The sequence below is a fragment of the Cricetulus griseus genome, chromosome 9 (assembly GCF_003668045.3).
Source record: "Cricetulus griseus strain 17A/GY chromosome 9, alternate assembly CriGri-PICRH-1.0, whole genome shotgun sequence".
NCBI classification, from domain to species: Eukaryota; Metazoa; Chordata; class Mammalia; order Rodentia; family Cricetidae; genus Cricetulus; species Cricetulus griseus.
In genome coordinates this window covers 20,286,507-20,303,210 of record NC_048602.1, presented here as the reverse complement: position 1 = coordinate 20,303,210, position 16,704 = coordinate 20,286,507, and the positions used below count along the sequence as shown (strand labels likewise).

The following is a 16,704-nucleotide window of genomic DNA, read 5'->3' as shown; positions in this document are numbered from 1 at the left end:
CCATTTCTCAATATTCACATGTCACACATGCCTTTTTAGTTTTCTGTAGTTGTTTAGATGCACTTTGGTCAGTGAGTAATTATTCATTATTGCAAGAACATACCGTCATTCGTCATTTCATAAGAAGCAAATGTGTGTTGTAGTTGAATTTTATATGAAATTTGTGCTCTGTGCTTTTGGAAGAAGCTTCACACTGACTTGGATGGTGACTGCAGTAGGTTGAATTTCCCCTAAATATTGGATGTAAGTTCTTTCTGTTACATTATCTGTAGGATTTGATATTTTTTAGTACAGTTAGTGTGGACAGTCACTAGACATAGAGGGACTCTTGGTGCCCATTTGTTGAAAATTTAGTTCCTAAGTAATATTGTGTAGCATAGATTTTCCAGAACGGAGAGTTGGTTGTAGGATGAATCAGTGAGAAACATAAGATACATGCCGACTGTGATGAGTGCTGCTCACTGACCACGGTAACAGCAGCCCTAAGTCGCAGGCATAGTGGGTCAGCAGCTTTGGTTTCATTCTCTTTCTTGTAAAAAAAAAATGATGCCAGGGTACTTACAGATCAACAGTAGTAACATATGTATTAAACAGATGGGAAGAATTGCCATCTGTTATAAAAGGGGTGAGTGAGTGGGGTGTTAACTATGGAGCAGCTTCAGGGAAACTGTTAGAGAAATAAGTGTGACCCTCTGATGCCGTTCATGATCCTGACTCAAAAGTTTCGATAGAGATGATGCAGAAAGAAGCTCAGAAATGAAAGCATCCTTTCATGACACTCCTTTGAGTTGGACACTGAATTTGACTAGAGCTACCTACCTTTACTGGGGTGGGAGGATACTTACTGGGTTTGGGGTAACTCTTAAATGGCTCCACCTCCCATAATGTCACACCGCTCCCCTGTCTACTACAAACTACCAATAGATATTCAGGGAAGGGCTTAATAGGGCCCTCTCTGTCAACCATGAGGAAATGTTGATGGTTTCAATTCCATGAGAGATTCGGTAGAATATCCAAGTGGTGTAGTCAGGTCTAAAAGTGGTTTCTTTTCATTCTTACCCATTCTACAGCTCTGGTTCTTCCATTTTTCCACTGTTGCTTCCAGCGTATTCCTTTGACCTGGACCAGGAAGTAATTCTTCAGTGACAGGCTCCTGAAAAGGAAGGTCCAGAGGACCAGAATAAAGAAGATAGAAAAGTTGGGATCTAAAAGTCTTGCACAAACTATGCTTATGCAAACAAGGTTCTTAATAAGTATAGCATCGTATAGTCTTTCCTGAGAGTGAAAATGGGACAGTGTCAGGAAAAGTCTATCATGTATTGAGACAAAGTAAATTGTAATCCAATCAGTCAATGTTCCGTGAGGGCTGCAAAGCATATCTCACCAGCATCACAGGAAAGCAAACAGCAACTTTGGAACAGATACCTGCAGCTCCTCATGGTGCTAAGAGTTGTGTTCCAATGACTAGAAGCCACAACACCCCAAGTCTCTTGTCCAGATCAATCTTGGCTTTGCCAAGGATATTTTTGATTTTGGAGTAGGAATTGTTTTGCTTACATACATCAAGGATTCAGCAAGCCTCAAGTTGATCTAGCTCTCATAAATCCTTGATTATTTGGGGTATGTGTGTGGTTATACAGATGTTCCATTTATCATAAGTGAATATGGTGTAATTTAATATATCAGTTTAATCCATTTGTTTTTGGCTTTTTTGAGGCAGGGTTTCTCTGTGGCTTTGGAGCCTGTCCTGGAACTAGCTCTTGTAGACCAGGCTGGTCTCGAACTCACAGAGATCATCCTGCCTCTGCCTTCTGAGTGCTGGAATCAAAGGAGTGCGCCACCACCGCCGGGCAGAAGAGCCCATTTTCATCTTCATTCTGTAGCCCTGGCTGGCCTGCAATGCTTCATACACACTAGGCTGGCTTCCAACACACAGAACTCCACCTGGCCCTGTCTCAAATGCTGGGATTAAAGTAAGCACCCTCAGACCCAGACTTATTCTTTTCCTTGTTTTATTTTCAAGAAGCTCCATGCTGACCTGCATTGTGGATGCAGTACATTGGATTCTTCCTACCACAGTGTGTATATGTTCTTGCTCTTGTTTTTTTCAATGTTTCTTATTAATATCAAGGTAATTTACATGAGAAGTTTTGGCACTCTAATTTGAAACGGCAAGAAGAGGTCCAGTCATTGTTTTGGGGACTCAATCTCAGACTAGAGCAACAGGGGGAAATGGCTGCTTCTCCACTAAATCCAATGAAGATCTGTTTCATTTCTTCATTCTTTTCCCCTGGGAATGTCATATATTAAGACTCTGCAAACTTTTAAAACTCTGGTTTTGAAATGTTACCTGGAGGCTGGAGAGATGACTCAGCAACAAGGAATACTTTATGCTCTTGCCTCCAAGTTGTGGTTCATTAACATCCATAATTCCAGTTCCAGGAGGTTTAATGCATGATTAAGATTTCTCATTCCTATCTCCAGTGGTGGCTCCTATGCTACTGAATAAAGACATAGTAAAATACTTTTCTGTGAGCAGACAGACACACACACCTGCACAGATTCAATGTCATGGAACAGACATTGGATGGAAAGGACAGGGAGCTCCCAGTTTACAATTCAAATCTGGACTTGGTCTTAGCTAAATAACCTCAAGGGAAAAAATGCTTTCATTTCTTTCCTTGACTCAGATAGATTATTTGTGTCATGGAGTTAATCACTAACATGTGAATCCAGGCACATATGTAGAATCTATTAGTTAGTTACATCATTGTTGTTGCACACGGAGAGAAACAACAGAACTCGGCACAATGGGAAATCAACAGTCCTGTCATCTGAAAGGTGCCCATGAGCTCAGAACCCTCTGCTTTGAGGACAGACACCTGGCTCTGCATTTATATTTCTGAGTGCTCACCTTCCTGAAGAGCTGGGATGCCTATTACTGCATTGTGAGCCTGTAGGTTTAAGATATCTGTTTTCAGATAAATATCAGCCAAACGCAAGCCAGAGCGTGGCCTGGTCAGCCAAGCCAGAGGCCTGAGAGAATGGGCTTCTCATGTGCTCTTCAGCCCCTTAGGAGCCCATGCAGAGTCATCCTGACCTCACCTTGACCATGCCAGGCGTGGTCAGGCACACATGTAGCCAGCCTCTAACAGGCATGGCTTACTGTCCCCTACACATTACCTGTCGTGATCATCACAGCACAGCTTAAATTACCTGATATCAAGTGAGATAAAGAGGAAAATGAGTCATTTTAACTTTTATTGTTAAATTTTACCATTTCACATGCCAGACCTGGCTTAGTGCACTTTGATACCTTACCCCCTAGAGTCCTGGCCTGTACGCATCCTTCAGTGTTTTTTCCCTCTCCCCGACCCCATTCTCTACTCCTTTCTCATTTCCATTTCTATTCATTTTGTTTTGTAGCCCGCCAAGATTAACTGGGGCCATTTGTGTTTGGAGCTATGTTTTGGAGCCTGTTGTACAGCACCTACAGTAATCTTCCCAGAAGACGAACTTGTTTCTGAGTTAGCCAAGTCACAACATCACCATCTTATAGCACAGGGTGACTTCAGCACTGGGCTGTCAGTGGACTGACTGACCACCAGCTTTCTTTCTAAACCCCGAGTTTCTGAAATGTCTCTCCTCAAGTCAACGTTGCTAATAGTGTGATTCTGGATATTAGATTTGTAATAGTGTGTGTGGGGGGAGTGTCTGTGAGGGAAGGGTAAAGATGGCGTTTAGTGTCACTTCCTTTGCATAGTGGTGGAAATGATTGTCCAGCTTTCCAGTAATGTTCTCTAGAGCGTGTTATTATCTCAAAAACTGAGAATATTTTAAATAAGTGCGACACATACAGATGGAAGTTCACTTTTACCTTTAACTTGCATGGGACATTTTTATTTCAATTTATCATTTTCCTTCGATACACCTCCTTTACCCAGTATTCAACCCCTGATATTCTGTCTCCTACCTGATGGCTCTTTTTGAATTGTGATTAGGCTCATTGCATGTTTGCTTTCTTATTTCCTTTGGACTTTTTATTTTTTGGCATTTCTATTGAGTTTAATGTTCATATCCTACACTGGTTTGATGTCCTTCTGGCATTTGCTAGTGTTTTCTTGCCCACGCATCCTTTTGTTCCTATCTTGTTTGAGTTGATTCACGTGCTTTGCGTGTTTTGTCCGTCTTGAACACGACTTGGGCTCACGTCTCTGTACCAGGTGTCATTTAAGTCTCTCTCTCTCTCTCTCTCTCTCTCTCTCTCTCTCTCTCTCTCTCTCTGTTACATATATGATTTTGAAGGGACCAGCTCCCCATTTCAGCAGCCATAACAGCCTAGCACGTGCTTGCCTGACCTTGCCTTGGTCACTAGGAGATCAAATGCCCGCCTCATGGCAAGGAACCAACCAGAAGTTAGCTCGTAGTGCTATGCTTTATGGCTCTGTGTGCGCTTTACGGACAAGCACACAGCAATGATGTGCAGAGCATAGCAATTGCCCTGGGAGGGCCTATGGGCCATAACAACCAGTTGACCAGTCAACACAGGGCAAGCCCTCCAAGCCTGGAGGCACACCAATCCTGAGCCTGTGCGTACCCCTAGACACTCCCCTTACGCTGCCCTATAAGATCTCTATGCTGTGGCTGCCCAGCCATCTGCCATGGGGGATGGATGAAAGGCTCCAGCTAACATGGGGTTAGCTCGTTAAACAACTGCAATAAAGCCTTGTGCAGTTTGCATCAAGCTTTCGACTCCGCATGGTGATTGGGGTGGCAGCGGTCCTGGGCCGAGATCCTTGGGGGCTGAGCCTCCGGGAATCTTTCATTTCGTGATACGAGTCAACTGCTGTTTACACTTAGTTTTAATATCTGTTGGGAATTGGACCTGAACATCAGAATTCTGAGCTGTGTGTCTTGTCTTTCCCTGTGTGTGTTTTTAACCCAAGAGGCCGGTCTCCCAAGATGAGACGTTAGGAGAATTTATCTCTGGGGGTCTCAGCGCTCACTGCGGGGTCAGACACCGGGGTGCAGCGTCCTCCTGGCTGCAGCTCTGGTCTGTGCAGAGCGGGTCCAGGGCGGTCTGAGGGCTGAGCTGTGTGCAAGGCGGCGGGAGATGCAGGGGTGGGGCGGGGCCACCTGCCTAGCTCTCCCCTCCCCTTTTTATCATCCGTTTCCCTAATAAAAAAAAACCCTGTGCTTGAACCCCGTGGCTCAGCATCTTTCTCTCCAGCGCGGCCTTTCTTAAGTTACAACCGGGTGGACCTGACAAACTGAGAAAACGAGTCCGCGGTTGGCGGGTTTGGAGGACCCGAGTAACCGGAAGTGGGTGCAGTGGGCGGGGCCGGGAGGAGCGGCGTCCAAGGAACCGGGAGGAAGATACCGGAAGTCCCTCCATTCCCGGTTGGACCCGGGGACCCGCGCGCTGCAGAGCCGGGTGCGGAGGACGCGGCGGGTCCGCGGGGACCTGAGACCTCGGGATCCGCGGTGTCCGCGCTCGCGGGGCGGCCTGGGAAAGTCAGCAGTCAGCAGCGCAGTGGCGGGAACCGCAGCCCGGCGGCCCTGGAAGCTCCCAGGTCAGAGGAGCTGCGGGGCTGGGACCCGGGAGGGAGGGAGGAGCGGGCTGTGCTCCCGAGCTGCTCACAAGGACCCCGTCAGCTCCCGCCGGCTGCCCGTGGGGTGGAGGAGGCGGCGGCTCAGCTCGTCCCCTGCGGCCAGGTGCGCTCGTTTCCACCCCACGAGCTGGGTGCTGCCCCGGGCGCCGGGCGCACCCCTTAAAAGTGTCCGTCTGTCCCGGTCTCTCTGGCTCCTGGTTTGCTCTCTGACCGCTCTCTGTCTGGGGTCTCCGTCTCTCCCGTCCCCATCCGAGACGCCCTTTGCTCTTTTGCTCGCCCTCCTCCCCGGGGACCTCTCCCCCTAGACCTATACGGTTCGAGATACCATCAAGTGTGTCCTGCTGTGATTTTTTTCCCCACTTATCTTACGTTTTGCAGAGTATTCTGCCATAAAATAACGCTTAAAATAATCTAGTATCAAGAGGAGCATTTGCATCCGTCAGTTGTTTGCCAACTGGGTTCCCTTTGGTGGTGTGGCAGTTCCTGGAATTTAAATTCATCCCCGCTTTCTAACTGAACCCTGTGAGATAGGATTAAACAGAGAATATATTTTGTGGAGTGCCACACATACGGTTTTAAACATTTAGCAAGCCTTTCGCTCCCCATTAGTTTTCCATCTGAAATATGTGCAGTGTGGGATGTAAATACCGCATTCAGAAACGTGTCTGCGTATACTGTGTCCTTGAGTCGCGTCTGTCAGTGCTGTGAGAGTTCATCAGGCCACGGTGTGGCTTCTCATAGTTTGTACAGTCATAGATTTCATTTGAATAGTTGTGAGCACACACCCGTGTCAGGACAGTGTCTCCTTGGTTGAAGAAAAGCTCTCTACCAATTGTACACGTGGCCAAACTTTTTTTTTTTTTTTTACTAATTTCAGGATTTGTTAACATTCCGTGCTGTGGGCTTCTTGAGGGAGGAGGGGCGATGCCTTGCTTCTGCTCACAAGACAATTTGCAGAGATCTCTGAAGTGCAGCAGTCTGGATCCTGAGAGTGTGAACAGTTTTCTTGTAGTCTTCCTTGCTCCTGCTCAGGGGTCCTGACACAGCTCACACACTGTGCTGCATGGGTGTGAGCTGTGTTATGAGTCTCACACCTCACAGGGTGAAGTGAAATCCTCAGTAGAGGCTCCTTTCTTGACATTTCCTTTCTCCTTCCTGTTTATCCTCCGAGCAGGTGTTGGCATCTTTCATTTTTGCCCCATGAAAAGGTCTAGGTGCCGTCTGAAGACTCTCTTTGTCCTGTGCAGGTGTCACATTGCTCAGTCAGTCCTGCTAACCTGGGAAGCAGAACCAAGAGCCCTGTACGGTGAAGAGAGGAGACAGTGTCAAAAGGTCCAGGTATGGTAGAGGGTCTGAGGAAGGGTGAAAGGATTCGGAATGGCTCGAGAGACAGTCGAAACAGGACCTGAAATTGGTGTTGCTGCATTCTGTTTCATTAGAAATGGTTGCAGAGAATTTCACTGAGGAGAATCTCTTTATTATCCTTTTGTAGGTGACTGTGTATATAACTATTCATATTCAGAAGCAAATATACTGGAACATATTAACAGAGTTTCCTATGTTGACTCATCCCTGAATGTCTGGCGTGAAGCTGATTTGATCAACATGGTGAATGATGTTTTTGATGTATTTAGATTTTGTATTTCTGGGAAATTTTGCATCTATGTTCCTGAGGGAAGTTAGTATGTAATTCTCTTTCTTTGTTGAACCTTTGTGTGATGTCTGTGTCAGGGTGACAAGTCTCATAAAATGAATTTGGCAGTGTTCCTTCTGTTGCTATTTTGTGGAGTAATTTAAGAAGTATTTGTTTTAGCACTTATTTGAAAGTGTGGGACAATTCCGTGCTAAAACCACCAGGTCCTTGGTGGTTGGGAGCCTTTTAATGACTGCTTCTGTTTACTTATCGGTTATAGCTTTATAGGTCCTGATTTAATTTGAATAAGTGGCACCTATTAAAAAATCACCCATTTGTTTTAGTTTCTGATTTTGTGGACTACAGGTTGTTAAAGTATGAAATAATGATTCGTTCGATTTCCTTGTTATCTGTTATGTCCCCCTTTTCATTTCTGATTTTGTTTATTTGGACAGTAGTTCTTGATCTGTTGGTGTGCTTTGGGGATTGTCTACCTTGATTTTCCTAAAGAACCAACTCTTTGTTTCATTAATTGTTTGTAATGTTCTATTTGTTTCATCTTATTCATCACAGTCTTCAGCTTGTTTTCTGTGGTCTACTCCTTTTGGGTGAACTTGTTTTTGTTCTAGATCTTTCACGTGTGCTGCTAACTTTCTAGGATGAGATCTCTCCAGGTTATGTAGGCACTTACTGCTATTACCTTCCTTCATAGTGCCATTGAAGCAACTATTGTCACTTGCCTTTCGAGACACAAGCACTGTCAATCCTCCAATACCCATTATTTTCTCTATTTTGAGCTCTTGTTCCTATCCCAAGGTACTCTATGTAGACAGTTTGGATTTTATATATCTTTGTATATTTAACATAAGCAGTATATGTGAACTCCTTGTGTGAAGAAAACCTAAATACTTATTTAACTTTCTTAGCTACCATTCATTCTTCATGTACTTTTCAGAGCTGGGAGCTTTGTACTCCATGAAATCCCTTTGTTATTTTCCTGTCTAGTTTTCTCATCGGGTTCGCTTATTTCTGAATTATTAAGTATTTAATCAGGTTTTCCCCTATCTGTTTTAGCATTTAAAGTTATCCAGGAATGTCCTTGATACAGTTTGTTTTGATTTTTTTTTTTTTTGTAGCATGAAAGATAAGTTTCTAATATGAGTTGTCTACACATGGATAATAATTTTTCCAGCACAGAATATTCAAAGGACTCTCTCATTTCTGGTTTTGATTTGATGTATTTGGCTTGCATTACCTTTCTTCGTTGTGTTTCATTGTGGGATCTCTGCTTTTCAATTTTCTATGTTTCATCACTTATTATGACCATATTGTTCTTTTGCCTCAGTATCATGATATGGGGTCATGTCCTGTGATACCACCAAGAGTACTCTGTTTTTTTTTTTTTTTTAGGTTAATTTTTATATTTATGATTTTGCTGTGTCCATGTGACCATTTCCTTATCCTCTTTGGAGGGAAATTTCAGTATTTGCCATGTGGAATTGTGTCAGTTATGCTGATTGCTGTTAGTAATATAACCACATACACTGTTTCGTCACTAGTCACTGTGCGTTTCTTTGTGAACTATTATTTTTTTTTTCAGAATGCCTTAAAATTTTCTTCACATAAGTGAATTTTTCATTACTTGTTATTCCTAGATGTTTTGAAAACAACTTGAATGGCTCAAAATTCTTAATTTCTTTTCAAATTGTCATTAGTATATATGAAAAGTAGTGGTGTGTGTGTGTGTGTGTGTGTGTGTGTGTGTGTGTGTGTTAGGATTTATAAATTCTAGGATTTCCCCATGGTGACTGTAGGGAGTTTTGCATATGATCACATCATCAATAAAAAGGAGTATGGTGCCTTTCTTTCCTCCATATATCTTCTTAATTTGTTTTTGTTACTTAAATTTATCTTGCTCACTCTTACTGGCATTTATGTCAGTAGGTCTGGAGAGTGTATGCATCTTTCTCTCTTTACAGTTTCCCTGTTTATCTTTTCCCCACACTTTACTCTTGGTCTCTGCCCTTTACCGAGTCCAGCTGTGTTCCGTTCCGCCCTGTCTCTGTTGGGCGTTTATCACAAAATCTGATGAAGTTTGTCTTAGGCATTTCAATTTTTACTGGTACTTTCACATCAAATCGCTTTATTATTATGTGGATTTCTTTTTATTTTTTTAGTATTCTTGTTGGTAAAAATTACTATTGTTAATTTATTTCCTTCTAGTTAGCAATGATAGATTTCTGGTTTTATTTGTTGGAAATAGTCTAGTACTCTCTAGTTCTCTGTTCATCCATTTTTTAATGTAAAGTGGTTTATTTGCTATGTATACTTTGCTTCTAATTATGATCTGCAGGGCTGTTTGAGGAACTGACCTTTATTATTTCATGAACTTCGTGTGCCCTTCCTTCTCCTTGAATTTTAGGAGCCAATGTTTCTGGGCACAAAGATCAGGTTTCTTTCTCCACTCTAAATGTATCCTTCCATGCTGTCCTGCCTTTAGGAATGTTGACAAGATTTCTGGTATTACATTGGTTTTGGGGTCTGTCTATGTGGTTTGGCATTGTTCATCACAGAATTGTATGACTCCCAGCTTTGTATTTTCTGACACCTTGATGTGAAATTTCAACAAGAATTACAGTTTTTCTTCCAGACACAGAAACCCAGAGAACAAGAAGAAGGAAGAATGAATGCTCCTTTGGTAAATGCTTCCCAGGTCAGTGTCCTGTTCATATTTCTTTGAAATTTATTTTTATTATTGAAACCATTCAAGACTAATTCTCTTCCTCTGGTAATGTTATCTAAAGTGTTTGTCTTTGATATATCTTCTTTTTCCTCTCTAATAATTAAGAATAAGTATAGATCTTTCACATAAATAGCACAGCCTTTCCCATTGTATTTTCATTCCATGTTTTACTTCCAGGACATCAATTTTCATAGATTAAGACCTACCATTCTTGAAGAGACTCTCTTGCAAATGGTACTCAAAGAAATACATTGAAGTCCACATAAGATGAACTTGTGTCCTTTTACATTAGTGCAGAAGGAAGTTCTCATGTATCATGTAGATTGCATTCCTGGGATGGTAAGGTTTTCACAACCAGGCCTGTGAATGTGGACATGCAAATACATGAACTTTTTCATTGATATCACTGAACAATTTGTGGAAAAGTAGAAGAGATTCACTGTCTTGGATCCCAGTAATAAATATAACAGCATCCTAGAGAGTACAGATAATAGAAGGAATAATTAATTCACTTGCTTTTTCAATAAAATTGATGTGTCTGTGAGCCCTTGCAGATTGCAGTATGCTTCTCCCTTTGACATTTAATATTGCACAGTGATTTTGGGTGTGTTGCCACATCAAATCTTTTCATCAGAGAAGTCTTGATCACTTTTTTTTTTTTTTTTTTTGAGACAGGGTTTCTCTCTTACTTTGGAGGCTGTCCTGGAACTAGCTCCTGTAGACCACACTGGTCTCGAACTCACAGACATCCGCCTGCCTCTGCCTCCCTAGTGCTGGGATTAAAGGTGTGTGCTGCCACCACCCGGCTGATCACATCTTTCTTAATGCCCAGTTGTAAGTTGTTCATAGACTGCTGATTATTTTCTATTTTTCTTTTATTTTTCAGAAGGGCATAAGCACCAGTGTCTCCATCTTTGTATTGTATCATGTGGAATATACTAGTAATAATTTTCTGGAGAGAATTGAGTTGGTGCTGTGCATAAGCATCAGTTTTGAAGCATAAAGAAATGCCCACTTAGTCACTTTATTCTTGTTTTCTTTTGGAGCTATAAGGCTCCTTCCACCCTGTTTTTCTGCTCTCTGAGGCTACGTATTACTTAGGGAGATCTTCTGAAGAGTTGTGGAGATACAAAGATTTCTATTTCTCTCCTTTTTTTTTTCTAATCAGTATATATTACACTTATTGCCAAAATAGATGCAATTTTAAAAATCAGCCCATATAATTTTATATGTATCATATAATCACAAACATGAAAAATTATAGACAACCAAAGAGCAAAAGAATCGTGACTGGTGTGAAAATCTGCTGTTTTTCTCTTCTGGCAATGCTTCTGTGTTGTCCTCTGTTTCTCTTTTTACCGTAACATTTTATTTAAGGATATGAGTGTTCTTCTGCATGATTTTATGCACACTGCATGATCCATTATGAACCTGCATTCCTGAGCCCAGTACCAAAGCCTTGGCAGTGAAGGTGCCATGAGTGTAGAGAAAATGGAATGTACTTCTCTGCAGGAACAGTAAATGCCTTTACCTCTGAGCCATTTATCTAAACCCAAGGTTTACATTCCTGTTCTATATTTGAGAGAGAGATAGTATAGAACCTGGCATCCTCTACATTTTGAGAAATGAAGGGAGAATTATAAATGACACTTACCTATGTGGCCTAAAATCCTGTTAGATGACTGACCACAGATACTGAAGAATGGAGTTGAAATGAAAAGATTTGAGTTTTAAATTGAGCCAGTGGCATGAGTAATAATATGTTCAAAATTAATGAAGAACTAGTGTGATTCCCACAAAACTCAACTCATTTGTTCAGTCAGAGAAAATGTTTCTACTGCATCTGAAGGCATTGTGCCAAATGCCATTTTCCACGATTTGTAACTAATCTGTAGTGAAACACCATGTAGAATTCAAGAAATTGTTACAGAATTCAAGAAATTGTTATTATCTGTACTGTTGTGTCAAATTTTAGAAAAATTACATAATGTTAATTCTGTCTGCTTCTGATTTTTCTGTTTGCTTAGTGGTTGTGAAAATATTCTCATAAAATAACTGCACAAAGTATTTGAGTCTAACCAGGTGGTGGGGGCATACACCTTTAATCCTAGTACTGGGAAGGCAGAAGCAGGTGGATTTCTGTGGGTTTGAGGCCAGCCAGGTCTACAAAGTGAGTTCCAGGAGAGACTTCAAAGCTGCACAGAGAAACCCTGTCTCAACCCCCCCCAAGGGAAGTATTTGAGTGTATGTGTTGTTCAGAATGTTTGAATTACACGCTGATTCCTTATTGTTTAAAGAAAACACTCTGATTTAAATTCCCCATGAATCCTGCATTCCGTATTCTATACCTTTTTTTTTTAGAAAGGGTGTAGCATTGCAACTGGGACTCAGGGTCTCAACTGAACGTGACAGAATACAGTATGGTGTGGACCGGGTGCAGACAGGATCAGTGCAGTGTCCGTAGTTGAGCAAGGGCGAACGTTGTAGAATTTGGAAGTACAGTTCAGTTTTGCTCATCATAACTTGAACATCTTATATTGACCCAGGGATCCTATTCCATATTAACACATACTTCATAAAGATAAGTTCCTGCATGTAGACCTCACAGTTGTGTTATATTCCATAAACGTTTGCTGATTGTAAGACTGTTGTCATCTTTTTTTCATAGAGGTAGAAAATACTATACAGACAATGACTATTTTGAGAACCATTTATTACTATAATTAAATGTCAGCTTTATTTTATGTGTGCCAGTATTTTTTGCCTGAACATGTGAATGTGTGCAGTGTATGCCTCCTATCTGTAGAGTTCAGAAGCAAACATGGGATCCCATGGAATTGGGGTTAAATTCTGTTGTGTAGTGCCACAAGTGTCCTGGGAACCAAACTATTTTAAAAGACTGTGTAAGAGTCATTACAGAATCCAAATAGCAGAGACCATTTTCAAATGTAGTAATTGTGGCAAATCCTTTATCTGCTGCTCAGGTCTTAGAAAAGTCAGAAAACTCATGAAGGCAAGAAACCTTAATATTGTAAGCATGGAAGCCGGGCAGTGGTGGCCAATGCCTTTAATACAAACACTGGGGAGGCAGATGCAAGTGGATCTCTGTGAGTTCAAGCCCAGCCTGGTCTACAGAGTGAGATCCAGGACAGCCAAAACTACACATGGAAACCCTGTCTCAAAAAACAAAAACACTGTGAGTTCAAGGCCAGGCTGGTCTACGGAGCGAATGCCAAGACAGCCTCGAAAACAAAACAGAAAACCCTTGTCTCAAAAACAAACAAACCCCCCCAAAACAAAAACAAACATTGTCTATGAAAGAACAGCATTAAATAACATCTAGCACAGTTCTGTAGCCCTTCTAGAAAACTTTGTCTTTGAACAAATGCCATGCCTCATCTCTGTCACAGAAGTGTCTCTAGTTCCTTAACGTCTCTTACCTAGAAATGCATTTTCTCCAGCAGCGCGTGACATATAATTTTCCATTGCAGCATCTGGTAACATTCAGGGATGTGTCTGTGGACCTCTCCCAGGAGGAATGGGAATGTCTAGACTGTGCTCAGAGGGCTTTGTACGTGGATGTGATGTTAGAGAATTACCGCAATCTAGTCTTTGTAGGTAAGAATGCCCTTGTCTAGAATTCTTGATTCATCCTTTTTATTTACCTCTTTTGTTTATATGTAGTCTATCTGAACTGTCTAGACACTCAGAAATTCTGGTTAGCAACATAACTCTTTCACAGTGTCCACTTTTATTATTCTGTGTTCCCTAGAAGAATGAACAATACTATGTTCTGTGTGATCTCCCTAGTTTTTAAAAAAAACTTCAAAGTTCAAAGGAAACTAAATATTCAGAGTGGAAATGTATTCTATTACACATAATTGGAATATTTTGATTTTACTACTGGATTAAACTATTCAACTGTTTCTAATTTTTCAAGTTCAGTAGGTTTTATATAAAAAAGAGCTGTTGGTAAAGAGCGTGGGTTTTTGTTGGGTTGGTTTATTTATTTAGCTTTTGAGGTTATTCCCTAAATTTAAACCTGAGAATGCATTAGTTTAATCCTAGCAGTAACGATGCTGAAGCCAGAGGATAAGTAAAGTTCCATTACAACTTGGATTACACGTAATGAGTTCTTAGCTGACCAAACCTACCCAGTGTGCCTGTGTTTGAAAAACATTTCAAGAAAATAGATGAACCTTGCTCAGATGATCCTCCAGGTAGCTCCTCTAATTATTGCTTGATCACCTATTTGCCCTATCTTCTACAAGGTACACAGTATAGATAAAAATGATAAGGCTACTGTCGGTCCTTGTAGTTTGGTATTCATAGAGTTGGTATTCATAGGTTCTTCTAAGCATCCTTTAGTAATGTGAGCCAGAAAAGGCCTGGGGTGAGAGCTCTAACCCTGGGGTGAGAATTGCTAGTTTATATTTCTTAGAAAACTTAGGCAAATCAGTTATTAAATCCTGTACTCATGCATTAATTGCTGTTTTCCCTAATTGTGCTAATTTTCCAGGGAACCGATGCATATGTCATAATTATGAGAATGTCTTGGATCAAAGCTCAATGCCCATTGTCCATCAGCATGCAAATACTCAAGTGAAGCCTTATAAATGTAACCAGCCTTGCAGCATAATTCACAAATCCTCCCAATATACAGATAATACTAGGGATAGTGTAGAAATCTGCAACAACTATGTATGTGGTAACCACAGAGATGCTTCTGTTGAATCATTAAACAGACATAAAAGTGGAAACCCTGGAGAAGAACCTTGCGAAGGTAAGGGCTGTATAAACTGTTTAAGTTTGTGTTCCATCATTAGTCGGAATCAAAGAGTCTATGCAGTAAGGAAAAAAACAGAAAATACAAAGCATGATAAATTTTTTGACTCTAAACATGATCTCACGCTGAAAAGAACCAATAGTGGGAAGAAACCTAACCAAAGCTGGAAATGTGGGAAAAGCTTCAAGACAGACTCAAGCCTTAGTAGACATCAGAGAGCTCATACCAGACAGAAACACTATAAATGTACAAAATGTAGTAAATCTTTTCTACGTTTGTCACAAGTCAAAGTACATTGCAAGTTCCATTGTGGAGAAAAACCGTACAAATGTATGGAGTGTCCTAAGTGGCTTTATCATACATCGGAATTTAAAAGACAATTCAGACTGCATTCTGGAGAGAATATTTACAAATATAGTGAAGATGACAAATCTCTTATCACAAAGGACCATCTTGGACCTCACCCGAGACTTCACACAGGAGAGAAACCTTATAAATGTAATGAATGTGACAGATCCTTTACCCAGAGAAGCAGTCTTAGAACTCATTTGAGAATTCATATGGGAGAGAAACCTTACAAATGTAGTGAATGTGAGAAATGCTTTACCCAGAGAGGCCATCTTACAAATCACCAGAGAGTTCACACAGGAGAGAAACCTTACAAATGTAGTGAGTGTGACAAGTCCTTCACCAAGAAAGATCATCTGAGAATTCACTACAGAATCCATACAGGAGAAAAACCATATAAATGTACTGACTGTGACAAATCGTTTACTCAGAAAAGCAGTCTCATAACTCATCAGAGACTTCATATGGGAGAGAAACCTTACAGGTGTAGTGAATGTGACACGTGCTTTACCCAGACAGGCCATCTTAAAATTCATCAGAGAATTCATACTGGAGTGAAGCCTTACAAATGTAGTGATTGTGACAGATCCTTTACCACAAAGGACCATCTTAGAACGCATCAGAGACTTCATACAGGAGAAAAACCTTATAAATGTAGTGAATGTTTCAAATCCTTTATCAGTTGCTCAAATCTTCGCAAGCATCAGAAAATTCATAAGGACAGGAACCCTACAAATGTACTGAAACTGAAAAATCCTTTACCAGCTCCTCATCTCTTAGAAGACATTAGAGTATTCATACAGAAGAGAAACCTCACAAAAATAGTAAGTGCAAGAAATCTTTGCCCACAAAGTCACCCTGAAAACACATCAAAGAATTCATGCAGGAGAGAAACTTTACAATGTAATGTGTGAGGAAAAGCCTTTTCTGTTCCCAGGTCTACAAAAACCTCTGAAAATTCATACAGGACAAAAAGCTTCCATAGCAAATATTGTGGCATATGCTTCATTCATACTTTGCCTTAGCAATACTTTAGAATTCATCTATAGAAAAATTGTGAACATTAGAAAGTTGTGAAAGTTTTAAAGTGATGGTCAAATCTTAGAATACATCAAGAGTTTATACTGAAGGAAATTCTGAAACTGTGACAATATAGGAAATTCTTCATTAAAACTTTATATTTGTGCAACCTTAAATACTTCACAATGAAGACAAAAATGCAGAAACCTGAAAAGGATGCACTGTTATGTAGTAGTTTCCTGGAGACTGAATTGATCTGTCTCGGATGAGAGCTGACTAAGTCTGGAAATATGCACCTCAAAGTAACGTCAAGAAATCCCTGAAACTAACAGGATTCAGTATGCTTAAGTCAAATGAAGACACTCAGACAGATGATATGGATTGAAGAGGATTTGACCAAATGATCCACCAAAATAGGATGCTCTTTATCTTGTAGATAGGCCTACAGGTGTGCAGTGTGTTCCAGGTGTCCTGTATTCGTGTACCGTATCCCACGTGCTGATTTGGAGCTCCATGATTCCAGCTGTCCTTGAGTCTCCTGTGCAAGTACTGCACCATATTC

At 41.0% G+C, this 16,704-nt stretch overlaps 1 protein-coding gene across 1 annotated transcript; it reads left to right on the top strand.

The window, feature by feature from the left end:
- Window positions 1–5,381: 5,381 nt before the first annotated feature.
- LOC103162086 (zinc finger protein 54) lies at window positions 5,382–16,047 on the top strand. Its single transcript, XM_035449510.1, is given in 7 exon segments — window positions 5,382–5,573; window positions 6,860–6,950; window positions 7,105–7,220; window positions 9,884–9,958; window positions 13,480–13,606; window positions 14,508–15,836; window positions 15,839–16,047. Coding segments are annotated over 5 exon segments (1,608 nt in total). The 5' UTR covers window positions 5,382–5,573; window positions 6,860–6,950; window positions 7,105–7,217; the 3' UTR covers window positions 15,913–16,047.
- The last annotated feature ends 657 nt before the right edge of the window (window positions 16,048–16,704 follow it).